We start from the raw sequence: 15577 nt of genomic DNA, 5'->3' as shown, positions 1-15577 counted from the left end.
TCTGTGTGTAAATGGTGTCAGGTAACCCGTTATGCCCTCAGGACATAGACCCACTTCCCCCACGATTACTTTCCTTGTTCAGTGGTGGAAATTGTTTCAAATACAGTGGAAAACTGTTAAAAACTATCAATTCACAAATTAAACCACAGTTATCAGGAAGTTTGAAGGATGAAGCTAACACAGGTTGTTTAGTCTCTGTAACTGATTTTTTTCTCTCCATTCAACCTTTATTTATACAGGTTAGGTTAATTTATGAAAGCTTTTTCTACTTTTCTTGTATTAAAAGTCACTGGTCATCCTCCCTTAATACAGTATTAACCTTTTTAAATAGACAAATCCCATTGAGATCACATTTATTTTGCAAGGACGGGCCTGAAAGCAGCCTAACATACATGTTTTTTGGATTGTGGGGGAAAACCCACGCAAACATGAGGAGAACACGCAAACTGCACACATAAACACCCCATAGGCCCAAACAAGGAATTGAACCCAGGACCTTCTTGCTGCGAGGTAATAGTGCTAACAATTGACTTGTCATGCTGCCAAATTTAGACAAATGCAAATATAAACCTTCAAATTTGGAGTAGTAATTGGGTACGATACTTAATTGTACTAATTAAGTTACATTTCACAAGACTTTCCACAAAACCATGAGATTTATTAAATGATTTACCACCTATTGTTACACTATAAATAGTTTCCTGTTTTTTTCTTCCTTCAGATGTGAAAAAGGTTTTATGACTATTAAAGAGGCTGTTCAGTCATCACTCATTCATATAAGCAAATAATGTCATTTTTCTAGACCACAGAAGCACATACACACTTAAATCCTGGAAAAGTGGCTTTTGTTGATAAATGCAAGTAATTATTAGACTGTTTTCCTATTTCAGATCCTGTTAACAGCAGCCAGCAGAGCTTCTTTCGTCCTGTAAGTTTCAGAGGGAATTGTTCAGGCAAGAGCTTGGAAAAAGGTCAGTGTTATTTCCTGCAACAACCCATCCTTATGAGGAGATCCTGCCACGTTCCCACACGCCTGCTTGTGCCCACATGCTTAGGCACTGTGTTGCTGGGCTTTCAACCCCAGCTGCAGAGTGCTCGTCTGAATCTGTGATCTCTCCCAACAGAGTGCTGCGAAGAGAGGCGGCTGCTCCACGTGCCCGTGTCCCACTGACTATGCTGCTCTTGGTTGCACTGGGCATAGTTTTGTCTCTTACTGCAATCACCACAGAGAAAGCTGAGATTACCAGCAACAAACCAGCTGCACCACTGCTCAACTACAGCAGGATCTCCCTGCCACCAGAGCACATACCTTACTTCCTCCACAACAACAAGAGGGTCGCAAAGTTATGCCACCTAGACCCACTCTGCCCCTTTAAAGTAAGACATGGACCTTGTTCCTGTAATTACTCTTTCTTTTTGTGTATTGTATGTCATTTTTGTTCTTCTGTTAATAGGCTTTTCTAAGATTCACTTATTTATTTATTTATTTTTAGTTTTAACAAGTATTTGAAAACTGGTTTTGTTGTAGTGTGAGTTGGGAATTGATTTGACACTTTAGTTAGCACTTGTTCAGCATTAGGGTTAATTAATCTAAACGCTGAAACTAATCTGGGGGGTTTATCTGTCATGTGATGGTACTACCGGTAGTTGGATGCTTCAGTAAAGTAAGCAATGGCAGCTGGAATATTTTCCAAAAGAAACATATTTTTTCTTGAAGAAAATCTCATGTTTTGTTCGTAACTAACACGTTTATAACAATTGATGTGTGCAATTTAGTCTGGTATTTGCTTTATCTTTGGATTAAAACTATACCGGTAGTTGAATGATGGTTTGAGATAAAGTTGACTCTAAATTTTCTAGGGCCCTAGTAGATTTTGATTTAGGGTCTCTATTTCAATTAATCCAGCACAGTGTCACCTTCTCAAAGCTTTGAAATTCACATTGTCTGCATATAGTAAAATAATAGACTACAAAACACTGTATTCTTTTCACGTTCATTTTTATTTAAATCCAATTTGTTTGTGCATATGTGCAGTTTGCAGCTGGGGGGGCGGGGGGGGGGGAGGTGTCAAGTGAAGTGTTGTGTTTACGAGTCAGTCACGTGTTGAGCTCTAATTTCCAGCAGCTACACTGTGCATGGACTGTGAGCCAGCTCAGACAAAAGCAGCCTACAAATAATAAACTAATACGAATAAATTTTTACTCTGTTAATACAAATATCCATTTATTTAGGCTTTATTTTGGGTTACTATTACAACTTCTGGAGATTAGACCAGCTACCAATTCAAATTCAAAAATACTTTGTTAATCCCAAAAGGAAATTAAATGTTGTAACTAGTTATCCTCCTTTCATTAAGAGATGTTATAGATGAGGAGATGAGGATGAGTTGAGGACTGAACTAGGCAAAAGGACCTTCTCCTACTTTGCTCCTGTTTCCTGGAATACCTTACAAAAACAATTGAAGCTCTCGACCTTGACCTCTCTAAGTGGCTTTAAGAATCTGTTGGACTCCTGGCAGGGACCAATGCAGACATGTTCCTGTTTTTAGTTTTCTACATTCGCCTTAGAATCTAGCTGTTTTTTTTTGTTGTTACTTTTTTCTTTTAGCCATCCTATTTGTTATAAAAAAAACAAAAAAAAACAAACTGCAGTATGACTTTTTATAACTGTTTATTGTTGCCGCTGTTGTCCATTGTTGTCATCATTCTTTGTTGAAATCAGGTCTCTCTTGTAAATGAGTCCTCGAGGCTCAATGGGATTTACCTGTCTAAATAAAGGTTGAATGAAAAAGATACTGCTGTAGGCAGGAAGGATCTCTTGTAAAGGTCCCACGGCAGATCTGAAGAAACTGGCCACAGATGCTGTCTGATCCGTCCACCCAGACTCGACTGGCCTCTTGGTTCCCTTGGGCTGCAGGACTGCCCGATTGCCGGGCAGAACTCCTCCCAGAGCGATGGCCACTCCTCCCAACAACCTGCTGAGTTCCTCGTCGCTGCAGACAGCCAGCTCAGGTGTCGGGGAACGATCCCGGTCCTTCTGCCGTTACGAGCCACGCTTCCTGCCAGTTCCAAGATCTTATAGGTCAGGCATTCGAGCACAGCCAGCAAGGAGACGGGAATGCATCCATGGTGCCTCCTTTTCAAGTCATTTGAGATTTGGGGCTGTAGTTGAAATATTATTTGAGCTTTTGAAATTAATCAGATGCTCCCGGTTGTAAAAAAAACAAACGAACAAACAAAACATTCTTGCCATGGTTACGCATCATAACAAATGTCCAAAACAAACAACAAAAAAAAATCAGTAAAAACCTGCTTTCTGTGAGAATTAAAGTACCCTGCTGCCCTGGAGGCTTTAAGTAGTTGCTTAGTTCTCATGCGCTTCAGGCCACTTCTGGTTTAAGAAAAGCATTGTTTTTTTTTTTAATGTTGTGTTTAAATAAATTGTGTTCTCATAAAAATTAAAAATCCTTAGCTTTGTTGGTTCTGTGACCAATGTAGTTGATAATTGCCCCTCAGATGTTTTTTGGGTGTGTAAATTAAAAATGAAGGAACTGGAAAAGAAAGTGTTTGTTTAAAACAACAGCAATGGACTTGTATGGAATAATACTGTTTTTAATGACAGGATGTGCTGCAGAGCCAGTCTGTCTGCTGGGGGTATGAGAAGAACTGCAATTCATCAAAACGCTTCAGCTATCCTGTTTGCACCAAAGCTGACTCCGGATGGTAATTTTCTAACATCACATTTAAACACAGATCACTTATCAATTTTTTGTTCTATTCTCCAATTAGTCTTTCATAATGTGTTCAGTATGCTTTAACAATTTTACCTCTACAGTCTCCTTCAGTGTACTGAAACTAAGATGTACTTTTATGTACTGTGCTTCATTTATGATCCATTATGGTGCCTAAATCTGTGATCCATTAGGGTCCGTTCACTGGATGCAGCTCAGGAGCTTTTCTGGAAGCAGGCTGATTTTGGTTACGTCAAAGAGCGAATCTCTGAACTCAAAACACTTTGCAAGTCGAGCAAGTCAGTAAGTCTGCTCATTTCCTCATTTCCCACAGGCCTCCCGAGTCAACAGGAAGAAACTACAGGAAGAAATAGACACACTGTCCAGAAAAAAAGTTGAAAAAGAGTTGAATCAAAATACTGTACTGTTCATGATATAATATAAAAATAATCTTTTATAGAAACAAAGGTCTCCCAAACTTTAAGGTACATACTTCAATGTAAAATAAGGTTGAACTATCTTCTGACATACTTTACCCTCACAGGGTGATTCGTCATTAAAGTGCAGCAGTCATACTAGATTCTGCAGAGCAAAAAATCTTTACCTTGATTTGCGGAAACCACGCAGGAGTAATGAGAGGTCTGTGTAAATAAATGTTTTAAAGAAATTACTTAGTTCTCAATTATCAGAGTGATTAAAATCTTTGCAATGCTTACACTACAGGTATAAAGAGGACTTCATTCATACGGGCGAGATTGGTGGACACTGCCAACTAAATAGGCATGCACTTGCTGCTGAAGGGGATCACAAGAGCCCTTTGCAGTCTTGGTAAGGAACAACATTCATATAATCATTCAGACAGGGCAAAATTATTTATGATTATTTATTTCGTACTAGGTGACAACTCAAGAGGCTTTACAAATTGTAAACAAAATTTAAAAGGGCAAGAAGATACTCACACATGCAGATACAAAATTTAAATTATTTAAAACAATTGTTTTCATTTAACCTATTAAATATTTTCATTTAACCCATTCAGTTACTAAAACCAAAACCAAACAAAAAATTATTAATTAAAACCAATTTTGTATAAACAAGAATGTTTTTACTTTAGATTAAAATGTGGCCAGATTAGGGTCAGGTCTGAGTTCCTCATGCAGTGTGTATGACAGATAAGGCGTATAAAAACGTTGGTTACGTACTGTAACCCCAGATTCTATGAGTATAAGCATAGCCCTTTAAGGCTTTCGCTTGGTGGGTTTATCCCGTTATGCGGAGCATTGCACTGAAATATTTAGTCCACGCCCACCTGCTGTGTGGGCCCTACCCGGTCCGTATAAATTACGTTAAGAGCGGGAAATCGGCTCCCAAAAATAGCTTTTTCTTCAGCCATTTAGGAGCCAGTGAGGCCCGACGCTTAAAGGGCTACGCTTATACTCATAGAATCTGGGGTTACTGTACGTAACCAACGTTCTATTTCGTATAATCTTCGCCCTTTAAGGCTGTCGCTTGGTGGGTTAAGGGCAAAGCAGATGTGGTCCTCGCCTCACTGGGTCCATTCGAACATCGTATGAAGCAGAAGCTTGCCCAAAAAAAGTCTTGTCACTCAGCTCCCCATGTGCATAATTACGCATTGCGTAATTATGTGAGCCGTGCACAGACGCATGTTGTGTAACTATGCGTTCATGGCTGAACAGTATAGACAGATTAATAATAACAAATGAACTGATTATTAATCAAATCAACTGATTGGTAACAATAGTCATGAACTGATTAGTGACAATAGAACCAAAATAACAGACACAACTTGTGACTGATAACATCTCACACTGTGAAGCATGCAGACAGATGTGAGCTTAAACAGAGTTCCATGAAAACAACAATATTCATTCTGTTAGAGCACTAAGGACAGAATGTGTCATGGAATGGGCCGTCACATCACGTAGATAAGAGCGAATGAATGAGCAGGGTGTTGACCACGCGGCCGCAGCGCAAATGTCCTGCATTGTCATACCATTATGCAAAGCAGTCGAAGATGCGATACCCCTGGTCGAGTGCGCCCTGAGGTTGACAGGAAGCTCTAAAACTGATGCTCTGTAGGCTTCAGAAAAAGGCCTCACACAGCCCGTGTGACAAGCGCTGGGTGGATAATGGGCGACCTGCAGGTACATCTCTATAATGCACAAACAAATGTTGAGTTTGGCGCATTACAGCTATGTAACACGTCAACGCCCGCACCGGACAGGTAAGATGCTTCTTCTTCTGATCTGTGGGGGGGTAGGGAAAAACCCCTCCAACGATATCGCTCTTGATTTAAAAGAGCTCGTGATGTTTTTAGGCATAAAGGCTGGGTTTGGTCTTAAATCAGCTGAGCTGCCCGTCAGCCTGAATTCTAAGACATGACGGAGCGACAGAGAGGGCAGATAAATCACTCACTCTCTTAGCGGATGTTAAAGCCAGCAGCAGGGCTGTTTAAAGAGACAATAATTTAATTGGAACCTGATCCAGAGGCTCAAATGGAGCTTTGATCAGGGCTCGCAGGACCAGCGTTAAATCCCACTGTGGAACAAGTGGGCGTGAAACAGGCCTGCGTCTTTGTACGCATTTTAGAAACCACTTCATCAGCGGGTGATTAAAAGCTGTTCTGTCTCCGAACCCTTCGTGGCAGGAAGAGATGGCTGCAGCGTAAGTTTTAATCGTGCTGAATGCCAACTTCCTATCCATCAGCTGTTGTAGAAAAGACAGCACGTCGCCTAATGGGCATGAGGTGGCCTCTACACCTTTCTCTGTACACCAGTGCTGAAAAACTTTCCACTTTGATATGTACAGCGCTGTGGTTGATGCAGCACGTGAATCCTGGATTGTGCATACTACCTCCTGTGGGAGACCCATCCTCTCTAAGCGGAACCGCTCAGTGGCCAGACCCACAGGTGCTGGCCTATTTCTGGGTAACTCCTGATCGCTCCTCCTGCCTGGAGGAGAGCATCCTCCCTCCATGGCAGTTTCCATGGGTGCCCCGACAGCAGGCGTTGTAGGGCTGAGAACCATGGTGTGTTCCCGCACTCGGGGGGCCACCAGGAGAGCTGTCAATCCCTCCTCCTGAACTCGGTTCAGGAACCGTAAAATCAGAGGAGGTGGAGGAAACGCGTACAGAAGCGTTTTGGGCCATGGGCTGTGGGCAAACGCATCCACCCCCAGTGGTGGTTCGTCTCGCGGGCTCAGAGAAAACCATAGTTGACACTGAGCGTTCTCTCGTGTCGCAAACAGGTCCACAGCTGCTTTGCCAAATTTCTGCCACGTCTGAGTCATCAGGTCTGGATGGAGAGTCCAGTCCCCGTGACGTGGGCCGCCCCTGGACATCACATCTGCCCCTTTGTTCAGAACACTGGGTATGTAAACTGCTCTGATGGAGAGCAGCTTTTGGTGAGCCCAACACAGAAGCTTTCGCGCAATGTGTAACATCTGGGCTGAGCGCACACCCCCCTGTCGGTTTATGTACGCAGCAGTCACCTTGTTGTCTGTGTGAATCAACACGTGTTGATTCAGTAGCACAGGAGCAAAGTGCTGAATCACATTTAGCACCGTACGACACTCCAAAACATTTATGTGGGCTGATGTGTGATGGGGCCACAGCGCCCCTACTGCTTGAGATAGGCATGTCCCCCCCCAGCCTGACAGCGACGCGTCTGTGAAGACTGACACGTGTGACGTGGGTCTGCTGACGGGGGCTCCCTCCGACAGCACCAGGGTGTTTCCCCAGTGTCGGAGGTCTGCCCTCACGGAGGGAGGAACAGTGATCATCCGTCTCTTTTGTTTTACTGGATCCACACGCAGACGCACAAACCACCTCTGGAGGCGTCTCATATGTGATAGACCCAGCGGGACCACTGTGTGAGCTGATGACATAATTCCTAACAGCTTCATGACGGAGACAGCTGTTACCACTCTGCCAGGTCTTACGTGGCGGAGCTGGTCTTTTAAAGTGTCAATTCTCGTTTGTGATAAACGAGCCTTCATGGTGGTTGAATTTAACTCCACTCCCAGATAAACAATTGTCTGGGCCGGGAAAATCGAGCTTTTCTTCCAATTTATGGTGAAGCCCAGATTTAACAGGTGTGATGTCAACACCTGAGCCTTCATCACTGCTTCCTGTCTGGAGCGTGACAGCAGCAGCAGGTCGTCCATGTAAAACAAAACTCTCATCCCTGTTCTGTGTAATGGATGCAGGGCTGTCTCCACACACTGAGAACGTACGAGGCGCGAGGGAATACCCGAACGGCAGCCTGTTGTACTGATACTTCATCCCCTGAAAAGAGAAACGCAGGAATTTTCTGTGTTTTGGGATGATCGGTATGTGAAAATAAGCATCTTTTAGGTCGACGGAAAAACAAACCAGTCGTTTCTCTGGATGTTGTTCAACAGCTGTCTGGATGTCAACATGTGAAAACGGTTTGTCCATGATCGCCTTGTTGAAAGCTGACAGATCCAAAATCGGTCTCATCCCTCCGGTCCGTTTGGGAACCAGGAAGTAACGTAAGTAAAACCCTGTGTTTTCCTCTCCGTTGGGAACCCTGGAGATTACCTTTATCAGAAGCTCTTGGACTTCTGCATTTAGGGATGAGATTTGGTCTGGTGATGACAGGACCGTCTCTAAAACTCCTCCGAACGGAGGGGGTCGGGTTGCAAACTGTAACTTGTAACCTTTGCATAATACCCTGTCCATCCATCTGACCGGCGAGCATGTTTTTAGCCACTCTGCGTAACGTTCGTGGAGTGAACGTGCGTTTAAGTGATGCGTCATGTTTTGTACGGATGTCACCAGTCCGCCGCCTCAACTGCCGTCATGTGTCGCGGAATGTTTTCCGCGTGACCCAAGGCGAGGCTTCCTCGAAAAGGCTCTGAACGTGCCCGTGCGCTCAGTTCGGACCGCGGACCAACCTTCATGTACAGGTGGGCGGTGTGTGCTGAGGCGAAGCGTGTGACAGCTGATGACGCCGTGGGGCTGCACATTCGACGTCGCTGTGCGAACGTTGAGAGGCGGAGATCGTGACTTCATCTACGCCGTGCTGTTGGAGTGAAGGCTGCGAGCCCCGCGGGAGCACACGTTTTCTCTTGAGGGACGCGCGCCACTCTCGCTGGAGGGACGCGCGTCGCTCTCGCTGGAGGGATGCACGCCGCTCTCGCTGGAGGCGAGACTCGTCACCGGGTTCGTTCAGCTGTCTCATGCTTGTGCTGTTGTGAGCTGCCGAGCGCTGAGACGCGGTGGGTGACGGCTGCCCGCGTCGCGGCTGCACGTGTTTGCTTCGGTGAGGCGTGTGTTGTTTTGCTGAAAAACGAGGACCTTCACCGGACCCGGCCTGCGGTCCCACATTTATACCGCTGTGAGCCGGTGAGCGCCGGGCAGCTGTGTGTGTGCCATCATCAACGCAGCGCTGTTTGGATGAAGGCTGTTTGCATCGCACGAGTGCGCGTTTGACACCGTTTGGGTGAGGATCATGCAGCTCGGGTTGACAACGAGTTATTTCGCTTACCATCGTGTCGTGTGAGCGTCTCGTCATGTCTTGGAGCGACGGTGAGTTTAAAAAACCTTTATTTAAGGACACCGGCTCGTTATGTGTGGAGGATGTGTGTGTAGCCGCTGTGAGTTCATCCGAGCTTACAGACTGGCTAAAAACAGACACTTTGATCATTGAATGATGGTTTATTTCAACTTTCGTGTCACTTTTACACACACCCTCCGCAGACCGTCATTTTTTAAAATCTTCTCCCCCGTGAGCTCTGCGATTTGTTTGCCCAGAGTGCTGTCTGCAGGCGATCTCTGGGGAAACGCTGAACTGCAGGTTGCCGGGATGAAGAGGGCTGGTCTCTGACGGGCGGGGCTGGTGGTGGAGCTGAGCGAGAGACGCCGCGGCCGTGGCCGTGGAACGTCGTTGCTTCTGCCTCTGCCTCTGCTCACGACGGTCTCTCCAGCGGGCCGGGGGGCGGGATGAGCCGCGCGGCTTGATGAGGTGGCGCACAGCCTCTGACACCTCCTCCAACTGCTTCGAGTTCGCCAGCATGGCTTTGAAGCTGCTCCCGAACAGCGCGTCCGCCGTGATGGGGCCCTCCATCAGGTCTTTGTGCAGTTTCTCCGGCAGCGAGGGGGAGTGACGGAGCTAGGTGGATCGTTGAATCGTCGTCATCCACGCTGCAATCCTGGACAGGCAAACCGTAGAAGAGGCACACCTCCACCGGCACTACGCTCTCCAGGAGGGAATGAGCAGCGGGGGCTGCAGCTGAGCGCGCCTGTCCCGGAGGAACCATCCGATTCGCTCCGAGGGTCGGCGATAAGAGGAAAATTACAAGATGGCGTTGTCCAGCGTGTAGTGACCTGTCACTGAGAAATATTCCTCGGCGCTTACCTTGAAATAAGACTGCTCGTCAGCTTCTCCTCGGTGGGGAGAACTCACCAGACGACCGGAGGTCGACTGCCAGGCCAAGCATCCTTAACAAAGGTTGGTCATCTACACAATTTTCCTTATTTGTTCTTCTGACAGTGCTATTAGCTTGCTGAAGAAAAAATGGGGAGCCGATTTCCCGCTCTTAACGTAATTTATACGGACCGGGTAGGGCCCACACAGCAGGTGGGCGTGGACTAAATTTTTCAGTGCAATGCTCCGCATAACGGGATAAACCCACCAAGCGACAGCCTTAAAGGGTGAAGCTTATACGAACTAGAACTTAAAGCACCTTCACCATGTTTGGTTTAATTCGTGGAATAGAAATATGTGTTTGTTGATTGGACACTTTTGAAATCTGGGTGGTTCATAATGGATGGTACAAAAAATATTGTAGCAAAAAAGAGGTTAAATGATTTATGAATAATAACCTGATTAGAAATCAGACCAGGGCTGCAGCGGTAAAAGTGTTGAATTCTAGCAACTAATAATAATAATTTTTTTTTTTTTTTTAGCCTTTATTTATCCAGGTTAGTCTCATTGAGCCACGAGAACTCATTTTCAAGAGAGACCTGTTTAGGGAGCACATGGTGGGGGTTAAGGGCCTTGCTCATGGGCCCAGAGTGGGGCGAATGAGGGTGGAGGCAAGTGTGGGTGTTTCACCTACCCCACCCACAATTTTGATGTTGTCGGGGCCGGGGCGTGAACCGGCGATCTTCGGATCTCAAGCCCACCTCTCTAACCTCTGCGCCACCACTCCCCAAATAATAATAATAATAATGAATTTAATTTGTAACGCATTTTTCATTAACAAAAATCTCAAAGTGCTACTATCTCACTTCCAGGGAGATAGTAAATGGCTGAGGTGTAGCACTATACAGTTGAAGCAGTTGACATCAAGATAGTATGGAAAGAGGGCTAGGCCCTAAAGACTTTTGAGCTTGTAAATTTAAAAGTGAATCCGTACACTGATTATCTAAGTTTATTATCAAGATCACTGCAACAAAACGCTTTGCCTATATCCAGTAATTCTGAGTCGGGTCATATGGACAGATTATTTTTTATAGAGACGTTTCACCCTCTATCCGGAGGGCTTCATTAGTCAGAAGAGTTCCAGTTATCTGTTTCCTCACCAAGCAGTAAACTCCTTAAGTGGACCAACCAGTTTGCTGGAGCTAAGATGGTTTCTGGGGGCTGTCCTGTCCATCGTCGACTCCTCCCAGGCAGGCAGCCACAGCCAAAGTGGTTCAAGGCAATAAAGTTCATGTTCAATCATCCAGGTACCAAATCCAATAATTCTCAGTCGGGTCATCTGGACAGTTTCTTTTTTTATGGACGTTTTTGTCCTCTATCCGGAGGGCTTCATCAGTCAGAGGAGTTCCGGTAAACTGTTTCCACACCAAGCAGTAAACTCCTTAAGAGGACGAACCAGTTTGCCTGAGCTAAGATTAAAAAAAAAAAAAAAAAAGAAATAAAATGTCAAAATGACCCGACTGAGAGTTAGGGTGCATTCACACCAGCCTTGTTTAGTCCGCTTTAACCGAACTCTAGCTTATTTTCCTAGGAAGTCCGGTTCATTTGGGGAGGTGTGAACGCGCCATCGAACTCTGTCATGGAACAAAAAGGCAAACTCTGGCCCGGGCTAAAACCTAGGTCTTGGTCCGGTAGAAAAGAACTCCAGCGCGGTTCGAGTACAGTGTGAATGTAAACAGATTGGCCCCGCTCGACAAGCAAGAAGTGGAGTACAACGTAGGGCAAACAAACATGCATTTCTCGTACCTTATATGGAGCCGTCAGCTGCCTTGTGTGAAAAACAACATTCTCCATGGTCTTCTTCCTCATCTTCTGCTCATGCTGAGTCTATTTTTGAAAAATGACAAAATATAACTCCTAAAACTGCTAAAACTTGATGCCAATCTGTTTTTGTTTTTATTTCCAAAAGAAGAAGTGTCTTCAGAGGTTTTTGTGTCGTTTCTTTCAGTAGTTCTTGGTGCAGCGCCTCCACAGGCGAGTGGGGGAACAGGTTGGTTCAACAGGTTGGCTCGACTGCACAGTGCAGTGTGAATGCAAAGGCACCAGCTCAAATGTAAACAAAAGCTCATGAATATTGGTCCCCAACCAAACCGAGTCTGCCGGACTATCAAGTGTGAAAACAACCTTATTGGATTTGGTACCTAGTAACCCGGGCCGCAGCGGTGAAAGCGCTGAATCCTAGCCACTAGACCACCAGGGTCATGCTGTAGTCCACCATTGTCTAGGTCTTTTGGTGTTAACAGCAAACTCCAGGTTGGCTTTCCAACCAACGTAAAATTTTAAACCTTGTAAATTTGACAAATGTAGCCTTTTAAATAGGAGTGAAAAAGAGGACATTTCACCTTGTAACACAACATGGATTCCCACATACATTTTATGTGTTAAAAGCCAAAATATTTGTGAATGCTTTTTATGGCAAGAAAGGAATAGCTACACTTGAGCTGTTTCTGTTCTTTGTGAGTACTCATTTGAGTCTTGACATTATGAGTTTTCTAGTCATGTTGCATAAAAGACTAAATGTGTTAGGTCAAGGAGATTGTTGCTTTTTTGGCTGTACTACAAAGAGGGTCTACTGACACATCTGCTTCCCTGACCGGGAATCGAACCCAGGCCGCGGCGGTGAGAGCGCCGAATCCTAGCCACTAGACCACCAGGGAGTGTGTTAAAGCTTGAGTATTCTCTGTGCACAGCTGAAGCATTGTGAGTTTTAGATTGGCATGGAAAGAAGAGGAAGATGTTACAGTTTTTAAACTTGGACATTTTAAAGTGGATCAATACACTGATATGCTTTTTATACAGTAAACGTCATACATGTTGCCTGTATTAGATTCAACTTAAAATGGCTGTTTTTTTGGTTTGCCAATTTTTACCGTCTTTCCACTTATTCCAGTAAGGTCAAGGAAAGATGGATGCCTAGTACCTACTTCTTTTTTTATTTTTTATAGTTGGACATATGGCATTGCTTATAAATTTCCTCAAGGTAACAAATTGTTTGACTTATTCCCTGACCGGGAATCGAACCCTGGCCACAGCGGTGAAAGCGCTGAATACTAGCCACTAGACCACCAGGGACATGCTGTATCCCACACTTGACTAGGTCTTCTGGTTTTAACAGCAAAATCCAGGTTGGCTTTCCAACCAAAGTGACATTTTAAGCCTTATAAATTTGACTAATGACAATGGTAGCATTTTAAAAAGGGGTATTAAAGAGGACATTTCAACTTGTAACACAACATGGATTCCCACATACATTTTATGTGTTAAAAGCCAAAATATTTGTGAATGCTTTTTATGGCTTTCTAAGAAAGGAATAGCTACACATGAGCTGTTTCTGTCCTTTGTGAGTACTCATTTGAGTCTTGACATTATGAGTTTTCTAGTCATGTTGCATAAAAGACTAGGTGTGTTAGGTCAAGGAGATTGTTGCTTTTGTGGCTGTACTACAAAGAGGGTCTACTGACACATCTGCTTCCCTGACCGGGAATCGAACCCGGGCCGCGGCGGTGTAGATGAACATATTCTGTGATATATTCATAAATTAAACGGATTCTTTCATTTTTCTGGACTGAATAATGTCGTGCATTGATTTTAATAAAATGTATTGTGAGACGTTAATTTTCTTTGACCCATCAAATGAATGCGGTCATTTATTTACAGAATCAAAGTTTAACATCACACATTTACATTAATTTGGCAAATTGAAAAATAACAACCTGGCTTAGTTAGCTAGTTTTACAAGGAGGAAACCATACGGCGATGGTTTCCCTTGCTTCCAGCTGTACAACAGACATTTCTAAAAATAGCTGGAATGATTTCTAGCAGATAGAAGAGTTTAAAGATGGAAAATGAAGTTTAGAGGGAGGGAAATGGTGTTTGAGTGAAAGTGTTGAACAGAACGGCACCCTCCATTCGAACCCAGCTTTCCTCGGTACGCTCGGTAGTAAACTCGACTCATTACCTCTCTGACGATGAATCAGTGGAAACGGAGTTCCAGTTAACGCTACCGGTCCAGCGTCTCCGTAGGATGGCAGAGAACCGTCCGGAGTGGTGGCGGGACTTCATCAACAACAATTCACCTCACGGGTGGACTCGCATGAGTGGAGTCCGTCAGAAGTTCCACTCAGATGTGGAAGATTGCATAATTCCCACAAGACTCGGAAGAGCTCTGGATCATGCCTGGACTTCTGTTCTCCCAGCACTTCTTCCGTTCGGTTCTGCTCCCAGAACTGAACTCGACTGCACTCGACTGGAGCTGCAAACGACTGAAGCCCGTTTGAACTAGGAAGTACCGACATTTAAAGAGTTCTATTTCCGGTTCATTTGGGAGGTTCCTGATTGGTCAAAATCGACCAGACAGGGGTGTGTTTTTGTGACGTAAGAGGTCACTAGAAGTCAGAAAAACAGAAAATGTTTTGGAACAGATTGAAAATGTTTTAAAGACAGACGAGAGGAATATTTAGGCGAGTTGGGGGAAAACAGGTGCCAGCCTCTATATTTACGTCTGAGAGGATTTAAAAACATAACAGTTCGTTCCAACAACTTGTTTTGCGTTTGACTCCAACCTTGGACCAACTTACACTTGCTCATTCAAAGACAGAAAATCAGAAAATGCATAATTACTCTGTAACAGACCTTAACGTGATTTCTACTTTGCATGAGGATTAAAAATCACTAATACTGTTTCACAGTTGATTAAAAATGAGTAGTTCACTTCAACCTTTAAAAATGGTTTGAACTAAACACACTTTGATTATCAAACATTTGTAAAATAGTAATGATAATAAAAAGAGAGTGTTCTTTCAATTGATCAGTGCAGGACACTTAGAAAGTCTCTGGATGAACTTAATCTTGTGTTTCTGGACTCAAATCAATGAAATACAGTTCTTGTTCCAGGCAGGCTCTCAAGGCCAGATTTTGACCTGAGGCTTAGTTCACTACAGCGGTGAGAGCGCCGAATCCTAGCCACTAGACCACCAGGGAGTGTGTTAAAGCTTGAGTATTCCCTGTGCACAGCTGAAGCATTGTGAGTTTAGATTGGCATGGAAAGAAGAGGAAGATGTTACAGTTTTTAAACTTGGACATTTTAAAGTGGATCAATACACTGATATGCTTTTTATACAGTAAACGTCATACATGTTGCCTGTATTAGATTCAACTTAAAATGGCTGTTTTTTGGTTTGCCAATTTTTACCGTCTTTCCATTTATTCCAGTAAGGTCAAGAAAAGATGGATGCCTTGTACCTACTTCTTTTTTTGTTTTTTCAGTTGGACATATGGCATTGCTTATATATTTCCTCAAGGTAACAAATATTTGACTTATTCCCTGACCGGGAATCGAACCCGGGCCGCAGCGGTGAAAGCGCTGAATCCTAGCCA

The 15577-nt window shown here is 44.3% G+C and overlaps 1 protein-coding gene and 2 non-coding genes across 3 annotated transcripts in view; 1 reads left to right on the top strand and 2 right to left on the bottom strand.

Annotated features, from left to right (window-relative positions):
- The first annotated feature begins 1173 nt into the window (after window positions 1-1173).
- Window positions 1174-15577, top strand: part of eogt (EGF domain-specific O-linked N-acetylglucosamine (GlcNAc) transferase) — a 184978-nt gene continuing 170574 nt past the window's right edge. Inside the window, exons 1-5 of the mRNA XM_037678622.1 lie at window positions 1174-1377; window positions 3623-3723; window positions 3926-4034; window positions 4276-4370; window positions 4455-4559. Of these exons, the coding sequence (XP_037534550.1) occupies window positions 1174-1377; window positions 3623-3723; window positions 3926-4034; window positions 4276-4370; window positions 4455-4559 (614 nt within the window). The remainder of the gene's footprint in view (window positions 1378-3622; window positions 3724-3925; window positions 4035-4275; window positions 4371-4454; window positions 4560-15577) is intronic.
- trnae-cuc lies at window positions 12787-12858 on the bottom strand. The gene has a single exon. It is a non-coding gene; the product is annotated as a tRNA-Glu (tRNA).
- On the bottom strand, window positions 13202-13273 carry trnae-uuc. The gene has a single exon. It is a non-coding gene; the product is annotated as a tRNA-Glu (tRNA).

The sequence above is a fragment of the Nematolebias whitei genome, chromosome 7 (assembly GCF_014905685.2).
Source record: "Nematolebias whitei isolate Nwh7 chromosome 7, NemWhi1, whole genome shotgun sequence".
Lineage (NCBI taxonomy): Eukaryota > Metazoa > Chordata > Actinopteri > Cyprinodontiformes > Rivulidae > Nematolebias > Nematolebias whitei.
The sequence above is the reverse complement of the archived record's forward strand: the minus strand, read 5'-3'. Positions and strand labels throughout refer to the sequence as shown.